Source organism: Xenopus laevis, chromosome 9_10L (assembly GCF_017654675.1).
Source record: "Xenopus laevis strain J_2021 chromosome 9_10L, Xenopus_laevis_v10.1, whole genome shotgun sequence".
NCBI classification, from domain to species: Eukaryota; Metazoa; Chordata; class Amphibia; order Anura; family Pipidae; genus Xenopus; species Xenopus laevis.
Genome location: NC_054387.1, coordinates 83,674,842 through 83,690,514, shown reverse-complemented (window position 1 = coordinate 83,690,514; position 15,673 = coordinate 83,674,842). Strand labels below are relative to the sequence as shown.

Genomic DNA, 15,673 nt, shown 5'->3' with positions numbered 1-15,673 from the left:
CAGTTTTTTTTTTATTTTTAAGTAAAGTAGGAAAATGTTGTTCACCTATGGCACAGGGTGCTGTTTAGGATGGGGCAGTATGAATCTTTTCGGTTCTGTACTGTATTAATTACATGTGCTAAAATTTAAACTGCTGGGGCTTATTCATAGTTTTAATTTTAGTAAATCCAAAAAAAAATATTTTCACCACTATACATACTACTTGAAATGATTTACATTAATCAAACTTTTTAAGCTAGCAAGGAGCAGAGTAATCAAAATGCAAAAAATATATAACTTGCAAAATATAATACAGTTATGGGATCTGTTATCCAGAATGCTCGGGACCTGAGGTTTTCTGGATAATGGATCTTTCTGTAATTTGCCTCTTCATACCTTATGTCTACTAGAAAATCTTGTAAACATCAAATAAACCCAATAGGCTGGTTTTGCTTCCAATAAGGACTCATTAGATTGGATCGAGTACATGGTACTGTTTTATTACAGAGAAAAAGGAAATAATTTTTGAAAAATTGGATCATTTGGATAAAATGGAGTATATGGGAGATGGCCTTCCCATAATTCAGAGCTTTCTGGATAATGGATATATAATAACTTTGTATGGGCATTTTGGTCCAAAAATACTCTTGCCAGAATAAAAAAAGTATTGCCTTTTACATGACATTTAATGTTGAATATTGTGAAAGAAGTGAAGTTATGGAAACAACCTTCTAGTTTACATCTTTAACCCTTTACATACAAGACAGGATTGGTGGCATTGATACAGAAGTCCTGGCATATCAGTACCATGGATTCGACATATTTGGGTTTCTCTATGATCTGTGTTACATTGTCTATTTACTGGAAGTGGCATGGCTAGATCAAACAGAGACAGCACCTAAAGGGATAAGGGTCATTTACAATTTGTGTCCTTGCACGGGGTAATCTATTTCCCTAGACGTACTCCATGTCAGTACGTTACGGGATAGCCCCTCCTCCCTGCTCCAATTAGAAGGAACCTCCCCAAGCCTTTAAAAGGCCACCACACCCACCTACCGGCGTCTTTTTTTTCCTTCTCTTATGCTCTTGGCTTTGTTCTCTGAACAAAGGCCTCAATCATTAGAAGCAAATTTTTGTTTTTCTCTTTTTATGCCTAGGAAAGCATTAGGCCTGCCCGGAAGGCGTCCTAGGGACAGGGGTTTTGGTCCATGGGACCTTTTTTCCCCCCAGCACACTACCTCAGACCTGGAGTCTTCTGAACTTCAGCTCCTGAATCAGGTAAGGCACTGAGGTGCAATGTTTGCTACTCCTTGTCTGCCTGTATTTCAGTTGCCTTCCTGTATTGCTATCAAGAGCATTGGGTGGCAGGTGCTTGTCCCCCCATTCGTGTGCCCTCCCGACCTGCCCAGAGGGCCTCAGGCGGCACTGGTGTATGTGGCCCCTACACCCCATTTTTACGAATGGGCGAGGGAGGTGGCAGTTAATTTAGGCTAATTAGTTAGGGGTCTGAACCTTACTGCCCCCTGTTACCTTTGTTTTATTTTTGTTTTAATGGGGGCAGGTCATGGCCAACTGCCTCCCTCAACAGACTTTCCTAAGGTGGAGGTAGTTAAAATAATAATAAAAAAATAAAAAATATAAAAAAGTTTCGCTATAGGCTTCATATTATAGCAAACTTGGGCCTGTGCAGGAAGCACCAACACTAATTATCCAATTTGCCTCAGTATAACCCCACGCAGTTGCTTTGGGTTCCCTGCCTATACAGACACCAGCTGAGTATAATCAACCCCCCACTGAGTGCAGACACCAGCTGAGTATAATCAGGTCCAGCTAAAGCAAGTGGAGATGGCTCCGCCCACTCTCTAACTCAGCAAGCTAGGAAGCTGCAGCCTCAGGTAAGTCCTGCTGTTGTCAGTAAACTTGTGAGGCCTGTTTTCCTGTTAACAATAGAGTGTCCTGGAATTTGTGACATTAAAGGGTCAGCTTCCAGCCTTGCATAATGAGCAGCAGGTAAGGAGTGTGTCCATATGCTGTTCTGCAGTGTACTAAAGTCTAACTAACTGCTTGCATGCTATATATTCATATGCTTATCTGCACTGTGCCTGGTTATGATTGTTTCCTGCCTGAAAGCACAAGCCATTTACAAATAGGACACCAGTAGCCCTATTGAATATGGATCACTGGGCTGGGGGGGCTGCTAGGCTCTGATATATACTTGCTATAAACATCAGATAATCCATAATATGTATTGCGCTATTTTTGTTCTGCATTCTATGTTTTGGCTATTGCTCACATAGAAAAGGTAGCCATAATGGAGGTCGAGCAAAGGTCTGGCTGAATGCTAGGGCCCGATATAAGCTTGCTCTATACAGCAGCTAATCTAAACTATGGACCTCATGTTTCCGTGATTGTACCTGTGCTCCTATTTTGTTCTACAGCTTAAGCTCTGGCTATTGCTCACAGGTAAAACGTGGCCCTACAGGATGTAGAGCACAGGTCTGGCTGGCTGCTAGGCCCTGAGACATGCTTGCTCGAAGCAGCAGCTAATCTAACTATGTATTTCATATTGCTGTGATTGTACCTGTGCTACTATTTTGTTATACAGCTTATGCTCTGGCTATTGCTCACAAAGAACACGTAGCCCTGCGATATGTAGAGCACAGATCTGTCTTGCTGCTAGGTCCTGATACATGCTTGCTATAAGCAGCAGCTAACCTAATTATGTATTGCATGTTTTCTGCAGTTTACGATTTGGCTATTTCTCTCATGGAACAAGTAGCCCTAATGGATGTAGAGCACAGGCCTTTTGAGTTGCTAGGCCCTGAGATATGCTTGCCCTAAGCAGCAGCTCATATAAACTATGTATTTCATGTTACTGTGATTGAATCTGTGCTTATATTTTCTTCTGCAGTATATACCCTGGCTATGGCTCACCTGGAATAGGTAGCCCTAAGGTATGTAAAGCACAGGCCTGGGAACGGCTAGGACCAGATTTACGCTTGCCCTAAGCAGTAGCTAATATTTTATGTATTACATGTTGCTGTGATCATATCTGTATGCTCCTATTCTCTGCAGTATGATATGCTCTAATTATTACTCACCTTGAACCAGTAGCTCTAATAGATGTACATCACTGGACTGGGTGGCTATGAAGGTCTGATATAGGTTTGCTCTGACTGCAGCTAACCTAAACTATGCATTACATGGGGTTGTAATTGTTTCTGGGGTACATTCAGGTTTAATCCAGATGAGTACTGATAGGAATACCTACATATGAAGGTCTTTTCATTCTATGGCATTGCTCCTGGGATAAGATATGGCTTAATAAATTAAACACTAGGCAATATTTTTTCCCGATGGCAGGTAAGCTTAACTTTGTCTTGATAAGCACTACAGGAGTTCTGAAGCCTGTCTGTCATAAGGATTGCTGGGTTAACAATAACCACAGGTATGTACTACTTTTGGGACCATTGAATGTAAATTTTTCCAGATTCAGCAGCCTTGTATCACCGATCACTGCCTGAACGAATGGAGGACCAGATAATTGCTTTGCCCAGTCAATTGTGCAGTCTATTACTACCCACGCAGCTCGAGCTCTGGGGTCGGGTACTGTGCTCTACCAGGAGCTTAGGACTCTGACCGAGGTACATATTATTATCACATATTTTAATATATGCTTGCACCATGGCCCACATCCTGCAGGGGGATTCTACTGCCTTCAGAACAAATGCTCAATAAATGGATAAACTCCATAATACAACTGGTCTACCAAGCAACATATATGTTTGCATCTATAAGAGGGCCATAGGCAGGTGCATATATTTTATTATTAAGGCATGTATATGAGTGTGTATATATGTTTGCACAGATATCTATATATGATTTGTGTCCTTGGGATGGGTTCTTTTTTGGAACCAGAAACGTTGGCTCAATAAACCTATATTTTTATGCAACATATAGTATTTTTGAAGATTCCTGGAACAATCAGTACTTGAACTCTTCATCCATAAATTTCACTATAGCAGCCAGGACATCTGGCTAGTTTCGAGGGGTGCAACCTGTGGAAATTCCATATTCATAGGTTTAAGGAAGAACAAGGTATACAGTTCTCTATGCTTGGCTGAAGGATCCCCAGATGTATTTCTACCGTTTTTTAGGGTGACTCCTTGGTGCCTCCTACAAATTAGAGAGGGGAGCTACTACCCAGTGTTATTCCTATACTATTTCTACTGATATTCTTAATGTCAGGATAGAGGGGACATTTTATCTGCCAATACAGGGTGTCTATAGAGACAGGGTACACATACATATCAGGCCACTGGGAATTTGCATAAGGTATATATTTCAAACCAAGGGTTTTCAGGCTATAGGAGTCCTCCAAAGTGTCTTGTTAGTCCATAGAGATGACCTCTGTTCAAGTCTGGCCCAGGATAGGGATATTCTGCTTATACTACCTTATACTATCATCAAAACGGCTTTGTGACTTAAGGCTCTGTGTCCAGAAGGCACTTATTTTGGGCCCATTTATTTTATTTATTTATTTATTTTTTCTTCAATTCTCAAACCCCTAGTTAGTGGTTTTTTAGAATACAGGGCCGGCTGTTCTTCCACACCAGATAGGTAAACTGATTGGACAGCAGATGGAGGCATCCTAGGAGCGTTAATTATTTTCCCTCTCTATGTCTGTGCCCTCTTGGAACACCAGCAGTTTTGGATCTTTCCTCCTCAGTTACATACTGCAGTTGCTACTTATCCTATTGCTTCGGCCGAAAATGTACTTGGCTCTTCTGAGCAGGATCATAGTCTTCCCTTAAGTGGGACGGTTGCAGTCATTACAGTAGAGTGTAATCTCTTACCACTTCCAGTCATTAATTTCATTGAGAATGAATTAAGGATAGTTTATGTATCTGTCCTACAGGTTTGTCTAGCTTCAAATGGGAGGCTTGGAAGTATTTTTTTTGTCTGTTTTGACCATGTCTGTCACATTATTCCCTATGCTAGGGGGATTACATTTACACCTGCTGAAAATTGTGTCTGAAACATTCGCACAGAGCTCAATGTCCAGGTAATTTCCAGATACAACACTCCTATTATCCTGGTTTGTTCTCGGATTCACATTCCTGTGCTACTCCTGATACATATGACCCAGCATTACTCTAGTAGATCAGAGGCCCTTCTGACACTTACTGGAACATCCATAGTGTCCCTCCAGTTCCAAGGTCAGCCTCAATGATTAAATATGTAGTATAGTTGATTCCACATCTAAGTGGGTGCCTTATGGGTAGAGAGAACACAGGTTTGTGGGTGACTATAAACATTTATCCAGGGCATATAATCTGCCTCCATAAATCTTGGAATTAGTCCTTTAGTTGCACTGTGGTTATTGGGATCTGTAACCTTAGGGGTATTCAGTTATACCTCTCAGAGTACTAGGTTGGGTCAACCAACAGGGGCTCTTTCTTAGGTACTGTAGTTGCTCAACTCTTTACAGTTAATTGAGTCTGCCTCATCACAGGACCTTACACAGGGTAAGGAATTCTAATCCCAATTATTTTCTCAGGTGCCCTTGTCTCCAATCTTTAGGATCTGCTTTCTGTTAGAACAGTCCTGACTAACATGCATTCTGATATGAAGATATTTATGGTACTGGCCTTGGGTACCTGAGGGTACATTGGATATCCTACATTTATGGATATATCCTAAGCAGATCATTTCTATATTGTGTCTGTTTTGGGTTCTTACTCCTACCAAGTGTTTCTTACAGGTACCTTGCAATGTGCACTGAAATTAGGCATACATGTGATGAATGCTTTTTGGTGAGTAGGAGAGTAAGTATTTCAGCTTGCTGAATTCGCCTTTTACAGGACTGTCTTCCTCTCTCTCTCTTCTGGAGGGTGAAGTGGTGGTTAGTGAGCTAACTTGTTCCTCACTCTCAGTGGGCTAACATCTCTCTCTCGCGCTCTCTCTCTCTTTCTCTATAGTATATGCTATACTATAGCTCTATTCTTAGCCTGGTGAACTTATTCTGGGGTTTTCACCTGGACTCTCTATATTAAGGTAAGGAGTTTGCATGATGGTGGACTATCTAGTCAGAGATACTCCTTTCCTTATTACAGTTTCTTCTTAAAGCATATTCCCTCCCATGGGATAACGTTAACTTGCTATGTCCCGTAACGTACTGACATGGAGTACGTCTAGGGAAAAAGGAAGATTATTTCATACTTACCGAGATCTTCCTTTCCTAGACGTACTCCATGTCAGTACACCCGCCCTTTCTTTTCCGGTAATTTAAGAGCTTGTTACAAAGACGCCGGTAGGTGGGTGTGGTGGCCTTTTAAAGGCTTGGGGAGGTTCCTTCTAATTGGAGCAGGGAGGAGGGGCTATCCCGTAACGTACTGACATGGAGTACGTCTAGGAAAGGAAGATCTCGGTAAGTATGAAATAATCTTCCTTTTTCCTGGTACTACCCAACTGTTTCCTTTCAGGCAAACTACAAAAGCCTATCTTGCTTGGGATTTTACTCCTTCATCAATGCCACAAGACAAAGCAGGGTCAGATACGCTTTATCCCAAAGGCTCATAAACATTACATGGGCAGTTTTTATTTTTTTCCTTCAAAAGTCTCAGTTACAAATACAGCAGCAACTAAGGAAAAGCAGTTTGCAGTGATTCATAAAAAGGTGAGGGGCGGTCAGCTGAGACAAATGGGAGACTTACCAATGGCATTTTAGGAATGTTCCCTTGGCGTGATAAACAATGATAACGTCAGTAGCTCCTCCACAGCATGTGAGGAAGATGAGGCTCCGTGCAGGAGATAATAGACTTATGGAAGTTTCATCTTATGCTTACACTCACTTGTGTTAATTGCACCGGTGTTTACATTATCTAGTGTAAGTGATAGTGTAAACCCAACACTCCAGTCTGTTCAATATGTAAATATAGATATAATTATTATATTAATGATTTGTAGTTCAGCTGGATACACAGGGAGCTTCATTGCTCCATGGGAAATGTATGTATGTACAGTATGTATGTATGTATGTATATAATTTTATTTGTAAAGGACCCACAGTGCTGTACAATATATAAAAGTACACACATGGAGGGCAAGTAACATAATAAATACAATAAATATACACAAAGTACACATAGCTTATATAATGACACAGGGCTTAAGTGCCATGTGGTAAGAGAGACAGCAGGAAGGAGGTCCCTTCCCTCTCCAGCGCCAGACAATACTTGCCCCTACACAATTTTTGGAATCGCTGCATGTAAAGCACATTACATGCAGGGACCCCGGGTAATGGTTCAAAAATCCCTTCCTTCTCATTTTCAAGCAATTATCCAGGATCACTGCATGTCTTTTACATGTGGCAGTTTGAACTCATGTGAAGAGGCAGGTATAGTTGGCACTTCACAAATGGGAGAGGAGAGTTCACCTGCTTTATGCCTCTTTCTTCACAATAAATCAATCGTTTTTTTCCTTATCACATTCCGGTTCTACAGGGATTTGGTGCATCCCATAAAAGTGGCCATACACATTACAATAACGAACTTTCCTGCGACAATGGTCACAGGAATGATCTCTGTTTTCAATACAAACATTTAGAGTGAATCATCAGATATACAGGTAGAAACAACAGAATTCTACCAGTATCTGATGATTCAGCAGTAAACACTGGCTGATGTACGTGCACCTTCAAAGGCGATATTGGTCATCTTGTCTCCTGCCATACACACCAAATATCATATCAAATTTCGTATGATATTATCTGTTCCTGTATGGCCATGAAGAAGACACCAGGCCTTACATTTATTTAACTGCACCTCTATCAGTGTTCTACTGAATATGTGACTATGGTGTTTAATTTCTGCAGGTGTTCCCAGGGGAAAGTTGTAGAAACAGAAAGAAAATAATTGTCTCTGCTACAGCTTTGCTCTATACATGGCACACACCAGTGATAATTGACCCCCAAAATATATACAGTTTTTTTGTACAATCTTGACTCTGTATATCTTTGTTTGTGTTTCCACTGCCAGTGCTACACTGCCTAAGACTTCCAGTGCCTGTGTGTCGATTTTCATGGAACAAAAAGTGTAAGTGGTAGAACAGATTTTTCTAGTTTACTAAGTACAATAGCAATGTAAATGTTGCAGGTTAGGAAATATTTTGCCTCCTGGAAATAAAGTGCAAAGCCATGAATGCTGTATTACCACTGTAATAAGTTTAGAATGAAGCTTCACCCAGAAAAGGTATCAATAAATACAATGAGTGGGAATTGATACCAATAGGGGCAGGAATTCTGCTGCAAGGTGTCTTTATTCAACTACATGTTTCGAGCTTAACAGCTCTCTATCCCTTGATAGAGCTGTTAAGCTTGAAACATGTCGTTGAATAAAGACACCTTGCAGCAGAATTCCTGCCCCTATTGGTATCATTTCCCACTCACTGGATTTATTGATTACTTTTGCTCTGGATGGAAGCAACGGGTTCTTGTTACCAGAATATAACAAGATAAGAGTAACTATACCAGTTTATATTGACCCAGAAAAGGTAGACCTTTCACCCTTTAAGTTGTAAAAAATCTTAGATATGTAGGAAGAAGTTTTTTGGAGCATAACATGTCCTAAACTGCTGTGCCATGACCCTCTATGAATGCTGCCAGATGAATGACAACTGAGACACCCAATCGGGAATACTGTTGCACTGTCTAGTTGCAGGGGGGCACTGATGTTCATTGGTGGCTTCTGATGAGTGCCAATCAAAAACCACATAGGCAGTTGGTTGCTTTGTGATACTTGGCAACACAACCTATAGTGGTGAGTCTACTGCATCAGCTGAATTATCAGAGGGAGTTATCTACTGCAATATTTGCTATTCTAGTGAGGCTGCCAAATAAGTGGGCAAACAGTGCACATACTGGGCCAAATCTGGCCGATGGGGACCTGAGGAACTGTTAAATGCACAAATGCGGGCCTTTGCCGACAAGATTTTCAATCTGGCCTGATCAAATCCGGCTGCAACACAAATGATCATGGCCATGCTTATTCTATATATATATATTGTTGGTATACACACTCAAAAGGCTTGAATAAATAGGGATGAAGTCAAGGCTTATGGCACACTAGGTGTTGTGTTCTGTTTCTGAGCAGTGACCGTCTTTCAGTGCTGATGTCTGTTCCGGTCACAGTTGATTTTGTATGTTTTGACCAACGTAGTTCTACTCTACAATTCTGCAACTCACAAAACTATGTGCCATAGACTTAATTCACAGCTCTTCCTTCTATAAGCAAGGACAGTAGGAAACTTGTCCAATCCTCTTGCAATCCCTTGCCATACTAGTTGCTTTAAAGGTTACATGTTATATCATTTGTGCCCAGAATTAAGTGAGTGATGCTGAATGAAGTGCATCTTTTATAACTCTGTATTCCCTCATTGCTAAAAAGCCATATATGCAAAATACTGGTTCATGTAACTACAATAAAACCCCTATTTTTTTTTTTACATTTTTCAGGGGACCAGAAATAAATGGTGTAAAATCCAGGAAAATGTAAAATCAGGGAAATGTTTTATACATAATATATATGTGGGACCACATAACAACAATGTAAAATGAGGAAAAACTTAAAATCAGGGGATGTAAAATTGAGGTTTCACTGTACTTCTGCATTTTATTGGGAAGGGTATTTCCTGGTCGGCACGTGTCTGTGTCAACTTCCTCCTCAAAAAAAAGCACCGACAACCATCCTGTATGACTTTCATTATTATTGTCTTTGATCCTGTTTATCGGACGGATTCAGGGTCTCCATTGTTTACCTTTACACCCTGGTGCCACTGAATAAAGCTTAATAGAATGAATTTAAAAGAAAGATTACACACAATAATCATCTAAATTCTAATAGTATTAAGATGGATTATCCAAATGTGACATTTTCTAGTTAAATCTTCCTGGAATAGTAACAATTGCAATGTAAATGAAAACCAATGGAAAACTCAGTTGAGGCTGCTAATTTGTTAGAAAGCGATAAATATCGCCAACAATCTACTCTTGGACTGTGCACAAACAGATTTTTTTATATTCAATTTTGAAATCTGACATGGGGCTAGACATATTGTCCATTTCCCCGCTGCCCCAGTCATGTGACTTGTGCCTGCACTTTAGGATGGAACTACTTTCTGGCAAGCTGTTATTTCTCCTACTTAGGGTTAGTTCACACGAGCCTTGTCTTCTGAGCGACAATCTCCCCGAACTGGCTCAGCGTGTTTTCCCATAGGCTATAATGAAAAGTCGCCTGTGCTAATGCACACGCAGTGATGTGTTTTCCATAATCGCCCGAAGTTGCCTCATGGAGGCAACTTCGGGCGACCTTACCCTAAGGCTAGGGGCAAATGGTGTGGATCTCGATCTGCAGAGAAATGCAGGTCAATAATCTGTTCTTCTGCTGCTGCTCTGCTGCCACCTGAATACATTGCCTGGGCTTGGGTGCTGACAGACACAGCAGACTTTGGCGCCAAAATGTTGCCATCCACCAGTTCTTAACCCCATTTAGTCCCTGGTCACTTTGATCTGTTTAAGCTACATTACCAGACATGTGGGGTGGCAAAGGGCAAAGTGAAAAGCAATAACATAAAATCTATTGTGCTGGCATTCTGTTATATTACAATATACTTGATTGTATACTTGATTGGTTTGGGAACTGACCTGTTTTGGAAGACATAATGGAGGATGACCAGCAAGGGTCATAATATAACATTTTCTAATATAAATATGAAAATACATGGTAAGCCTCAAAATGAGAATGCTAACTGGCTGAATGAGTCAATGTCTCTGGCTACCGGAGAGCCTTTAATATTCCAGGTTAAGGCAAACAGGGAGGGCAATCATTCTAAAACCATGCAGTATAAAAATATGAAGACCAATGTTCTATGAGTATATCCATCTATAAACAAACGAAAAACTTAATTTTAAAGGTGAACAAATCCTTTAAAGGGGCAATTAAGAATGAGGTCATTACTTTTTTTCTCTATATTGCTTTTTATACAAGGGTATAATAGTAATACTTCCCTTAGCAGAGGAACAATCCTAAGACAAAAGAACAACACATGAAATTCTGACCACAATGTTGCCCTTGGAGAAACACTCAGATGAAATAAGCCACGTGGCAACTCCAGTTCATATGTATAGATACATATACACAAGCAAGAAATCTGTGCACATTACTGTCTGTTCTCAGCAGAATTTATAAATGTGTCTTATATGCCCTTATTTCCTGCATGAAATAATGATGATTAATGTATCAAATTAACCTGTAATGTGTTGTCACCCATGGGCAACAACAAGCCCTGTGTGCACTTGCCCTATATCTGTAATCTGCATATATTAAGCATAGGTGTGCCTCTTGTTTATAGATAATATGTGTGCTGTTTTACTGAACACTGCAAAAGGATCATTCATTTTTAAGCATAAACAGCAGTACCCAGTACTTTGTGTGTTTTTAGCTGATCTGTATTGCATGCTCTGGGCACTGATCTAAAATAAAAGTTGTAATATTTTCAGCATCAATTTAACACCACCGGGTAAACAGAATAATTTGCAACAGTTGTCAGCCATTTTATGTGCTCACCTGGTATCAGAGCAACCACTCACACAAAGGATTTTGCTTTGTTACTGTAAAATGCATTTATTTCTTTATTTACCATCAGTAAAAGTGTAAACGCAGTTGGACATATGGAAATGGGAACACAGTAGACTGACCACTGACACTGTCTTATTGGAGTCGGGACAAACGGAGACAAGCAGACAGATTATTGACATCACCTAAATTAGCTGAACTGATGGGGGGCACAGCAGACAGACTGCTACATTCACCTGCATACAAGAAGGGGTCTATTTATTATGCTATGTAGAAACAAAATTCACCGGGAAAAAAAAGTGTAAAAAGCTCTGTAAAATAAATAGCAAACTTATCAAGGTGTTTGCCAGATTTTCCACAGTTATTTTACACTGCTTCAAACCTTTGTAAGTAAGTTCTGGCGGAAGTTGCTCAAACAAAAAGCATGAAAATATTACGCCATTTTTACGACAATTTTTACACAGTGATGTGTGGCAAATTATTTCACAGTTTTTTACAACACATAATAAATCTCCCCCGAAGTCTCGACCCAGTGAAATGTAGGAATGTGAAGGGCTAAAGGTGGAAACTGGGTTAGTGCAGATGCAGCAGATTTGGCTTTAGACTACTGCCACATGCCCCCATATGTAATATAAAGCACTAAGTTTGCTTAGTAGCAGTAACTCATAGCAACCAATAAGATGTTTATACCTGCTGATTGCTTTATATGGGTTACTGCACCTGGGCAAACGTAGTGCCTTTTTATTACATAACCCCCATGGTGTGTTTTCTCCGCTGGCACAGATATATCAGTGCTTATTGCAGTACAGCTTCAGCCTGTCAGCGCACACACTGGGAAGATTTCAGCACAGAAACGTATCTGCACCAGGTGTGCATTGACAGGCTGGCGCTGAGCCTGTCATTGCATTTGCAGGCGTGGGGCAGAAGGCAGCAGATTTGAGAAAATGCCTGTAGCTGTAGAGTAGGACAGAGAGGGCACCACCAGGGCACCTTGAGGGAGAAATGCTGATAAAGGAGCAACATGCAAATTATATTCTATAGATATAATTTAGTACTCCCAGAATCCCCAACCTGCGGCTATCAACTTGTTATTGAGCTGCAACTCCCAGAAAGTCACCAAGAAACAAAGCCTGTTGATGGGGGCTGGGAGCTTTCTGAGATTGGATCTTCCTGAGTCACAGTCGTTTTTGCTCCCTTGTACTTGGGCCCCAGAATTTATGTTGGGCCCCTTGATCATCAACTCAGACCCTGAACATATCTCTATAATAAAACCTGTTGGCATTGTCGGTAACTAAACAGTATGCTAGTAATTCGCTCTGTTCAACACACTATGCTGAACGGGTGTAAAATAAGAATAATAAAACACAGGCAAGACGAGCAGAAATTATTCAAAATCAACAACCATATTAGTATTGGGTGCAAACTATATGCAGGATCAGACAATGCAGAAATAACAGACAGTCCTAATGTTAATCCCATGCAACAGAAATAAGTATAGGAAGATATTAGGACACATCCCCCAAGCTCCTTCTGTGCAGGATCAGCCCTGTCCCTGTTTGCTAGGCTTACACTGTATTCACAAGACTTTTCAGCATGGAAGGGGTTACATTTAGAAGTCTTGGCTGTGAATCTTTGGCCTGCAGAGAGAAAGAGAGAGAGAAGGAGGGGGAAGGAATAAGAGAAGACAGGAAGACAATCCATAGCCACATGAACACCAGCCACAGATGCCATAAGGAGATAGGGGCGACTAAAACAGCTCAGACTAGAAAGCAATATTCTGTATAGCTCAAGCATTGGACAGGGGACAGAAAGATAGAGACACAAGTATCTGTCCCCATTAAATGTATGACCACCATACAATGGCCATTTTCAAGTTTCAATTTGGCATGAAAATGAATAGAATGCATCATGTTTGCCCCTTGTCATCCAAAATACAGTAGTATTTGTCCCTCTTCAATTCGTTCCAATGTTCCTGTCCTTACAGCAGGTCATCCTTGTATATATATATATATATATATATATATATATATACACACACACATATATATATATATATATATATATATATATATATATATATATATATATATATATATATATATATATATATATAGTAAAGGTTTTAATCCATAATTGGAGCTGGGGGAGTTGTCAGCATATTGCACTGCAATAATGAGTCTCCCTTAGCACAAAAGGGGTTAAACAGCAGGGTCCTGCCCTGCTAAGGGTTAAATCAAGTCCCACTGGTGAAACAAGGTCCAGCTCATATCACTCAGTGCAAGGAGATTGTTCTTTCATTCTTTAATATTGTTCATTGGGCTGGAAAAGAAAAACATGAGTCCATCAAGTTTAATCCTTAATAATCCATTGGAAATTAGCCCAAATATGCCCAAGCCATGTTGACCAACACAGCAGCCTTTGGGGACAGTAGAACTGTACTGGGCCCAGTCATTCCTGATGGCCCGTGAAGCAATACATAGTTCTGTTCAATAAACCAGCAACAGAGGTTCACAAGTCCTCCTAATATGGGGCCCCTGGGGGCCATCTAGATTTCAGATGTGTTGGCAGCCTAGTAGCCATTATTATGTGGGCATATGTATGCACAGGCATCTTTGGTGGAGTATCACCCAGAGCTCAGTACCTGTCATTATCGCTGTTTCTTCTTTTGTTTGAGGGTCTTTCTCCTCTTTAGGATCATCTCGTAAAGCTTGTCCATGCCCTCAGTCAGCCCCTCTCCAATGATTGCACAAGCTGGCTGCACATGATAAGGGGTAGAAGGGCTCAGTTCTTGCAATGCCAACTGCCTCTCAATCTCAGTCACAGCCAGGGATTTGGGCAGATCCTGCTTGTTTGCAATAACCAAGAGGGGGGTGCCCAGGTTCTCTGCGAACTTGGTCACCTTGTGCAGTTCAGTTTTGGCTTCTTCCAGCCGGTCTGAATCCACTGAGTCCACTACATAAATGATCCCATCCGTGCAGCGACTGTACGACTTCCAGAGTGGTCGCAGCTTCTCCTGACCCCCCACATCCCAGAAGTGGCAGCTGATGCCTTTTGCAGCACCATTGCTCAGCCGGATCCGCTCTGTGTTGAAGCCGATGGTGGGCACGGTGTTCACAAATTCATTGAACTTGAGGCGGTATAGTACAGTGGTCTTCCCGGCAGAGTCCAAACCCAGCATAACAATGTGCAGTGACTGGAAGGAGGAGATGTTAGAGGAAATGTTGCCCATGTTCAGACAGCAAGGGAAAATGCTGGCCAGCTCGCCGTGCCCACCCTGGGCATGCCCTGATGGTGCCAGCTGTGGGGCGGAGCTCTCCTTGCAGGGGAGTGAGTTTCTTGTCTGGAGGTGAAACCCCAATAGGAAAGCCCAGACACCTCCCCAAGCTTGCCCACCCTCTTACAGCCTCAGCTGAGGTACATGTCTGAGAGCCACATGCACCGCAGAGTGTTGTCCTCGATGCTCCTGTGCCTGAGAGGACTGTGCCGTGTGTTGTTGGAATCCCCTGACTGAGAGAGGACTGTTGTGTCTGCCACCTCCTGTGCCTCCCTTCTCCTATGGCTCCTTGTCTATCTCTCTCCCTCCTCCAGCTCTTCACATGATAATGAATGTGCATCTCCAGCCATCCGTCTCCTCCCCACTCATGCCCCTCCTCCGGCCCAGGGATTCACAGCCCAGACTTCTAAATGTAACCCCTTCCATGCTGGAAAGTCTTGTGAATACATTGCAAGCCTAACAAGCAGGGGCAGGGCTGATCCTGCACACAAGGAGCTTGGGGAATGTGTCATAATATCTTCCTATACTTATTACATTCTGTTAGGACTGTCTGTAATTTCTGCATTCTCTGATCCTGCATATAGTTTGCACCCAATACTAATATGATTGTTGATTTTGAATTATTTCTTCTTGTCTTCTGTCGAACAGAGCTCTGACTTGGTGATTAAGGAGCTCTGGCAGAATGATGAGGTACCCAAATCCTGAATATACAACCTTAGTCAGCATCCCGAACCTGTAAGCAGGCTTTATCTGTATGTGAGTTTCTGGGGGTTGCAGTTCAATTACA

The 15,673-nt window shown here is 41.4% G+C and overlaps 1 protein-coding gene across 1 annotated transcript; it reads right to left on the bottom strand.

The window, feature by feature from the left end:
- Window positions 1–13,704: 13,704 nt before the first annotated feature.
- On the bottom strand, window positions 13,705–15,270 carry arl4c.L (ADP ribosylation factor like GTPase 4C L homeolog). Its single transcript, XM_018236075.2, has one exon. The coding sequence runs from the start codon at window positions 14,839–14,841 to the stop codon at window positions 14,260–14,262; it is 582 nt and encodes a 193-aa protein (XP_018091564.1). The 5' UTR covers window positions 14,842–15,270; the 3' UTR covers window positions 13,705–14,259.
- Window positions 15,271–15,673: the final 403 nt, after the last annotated feature.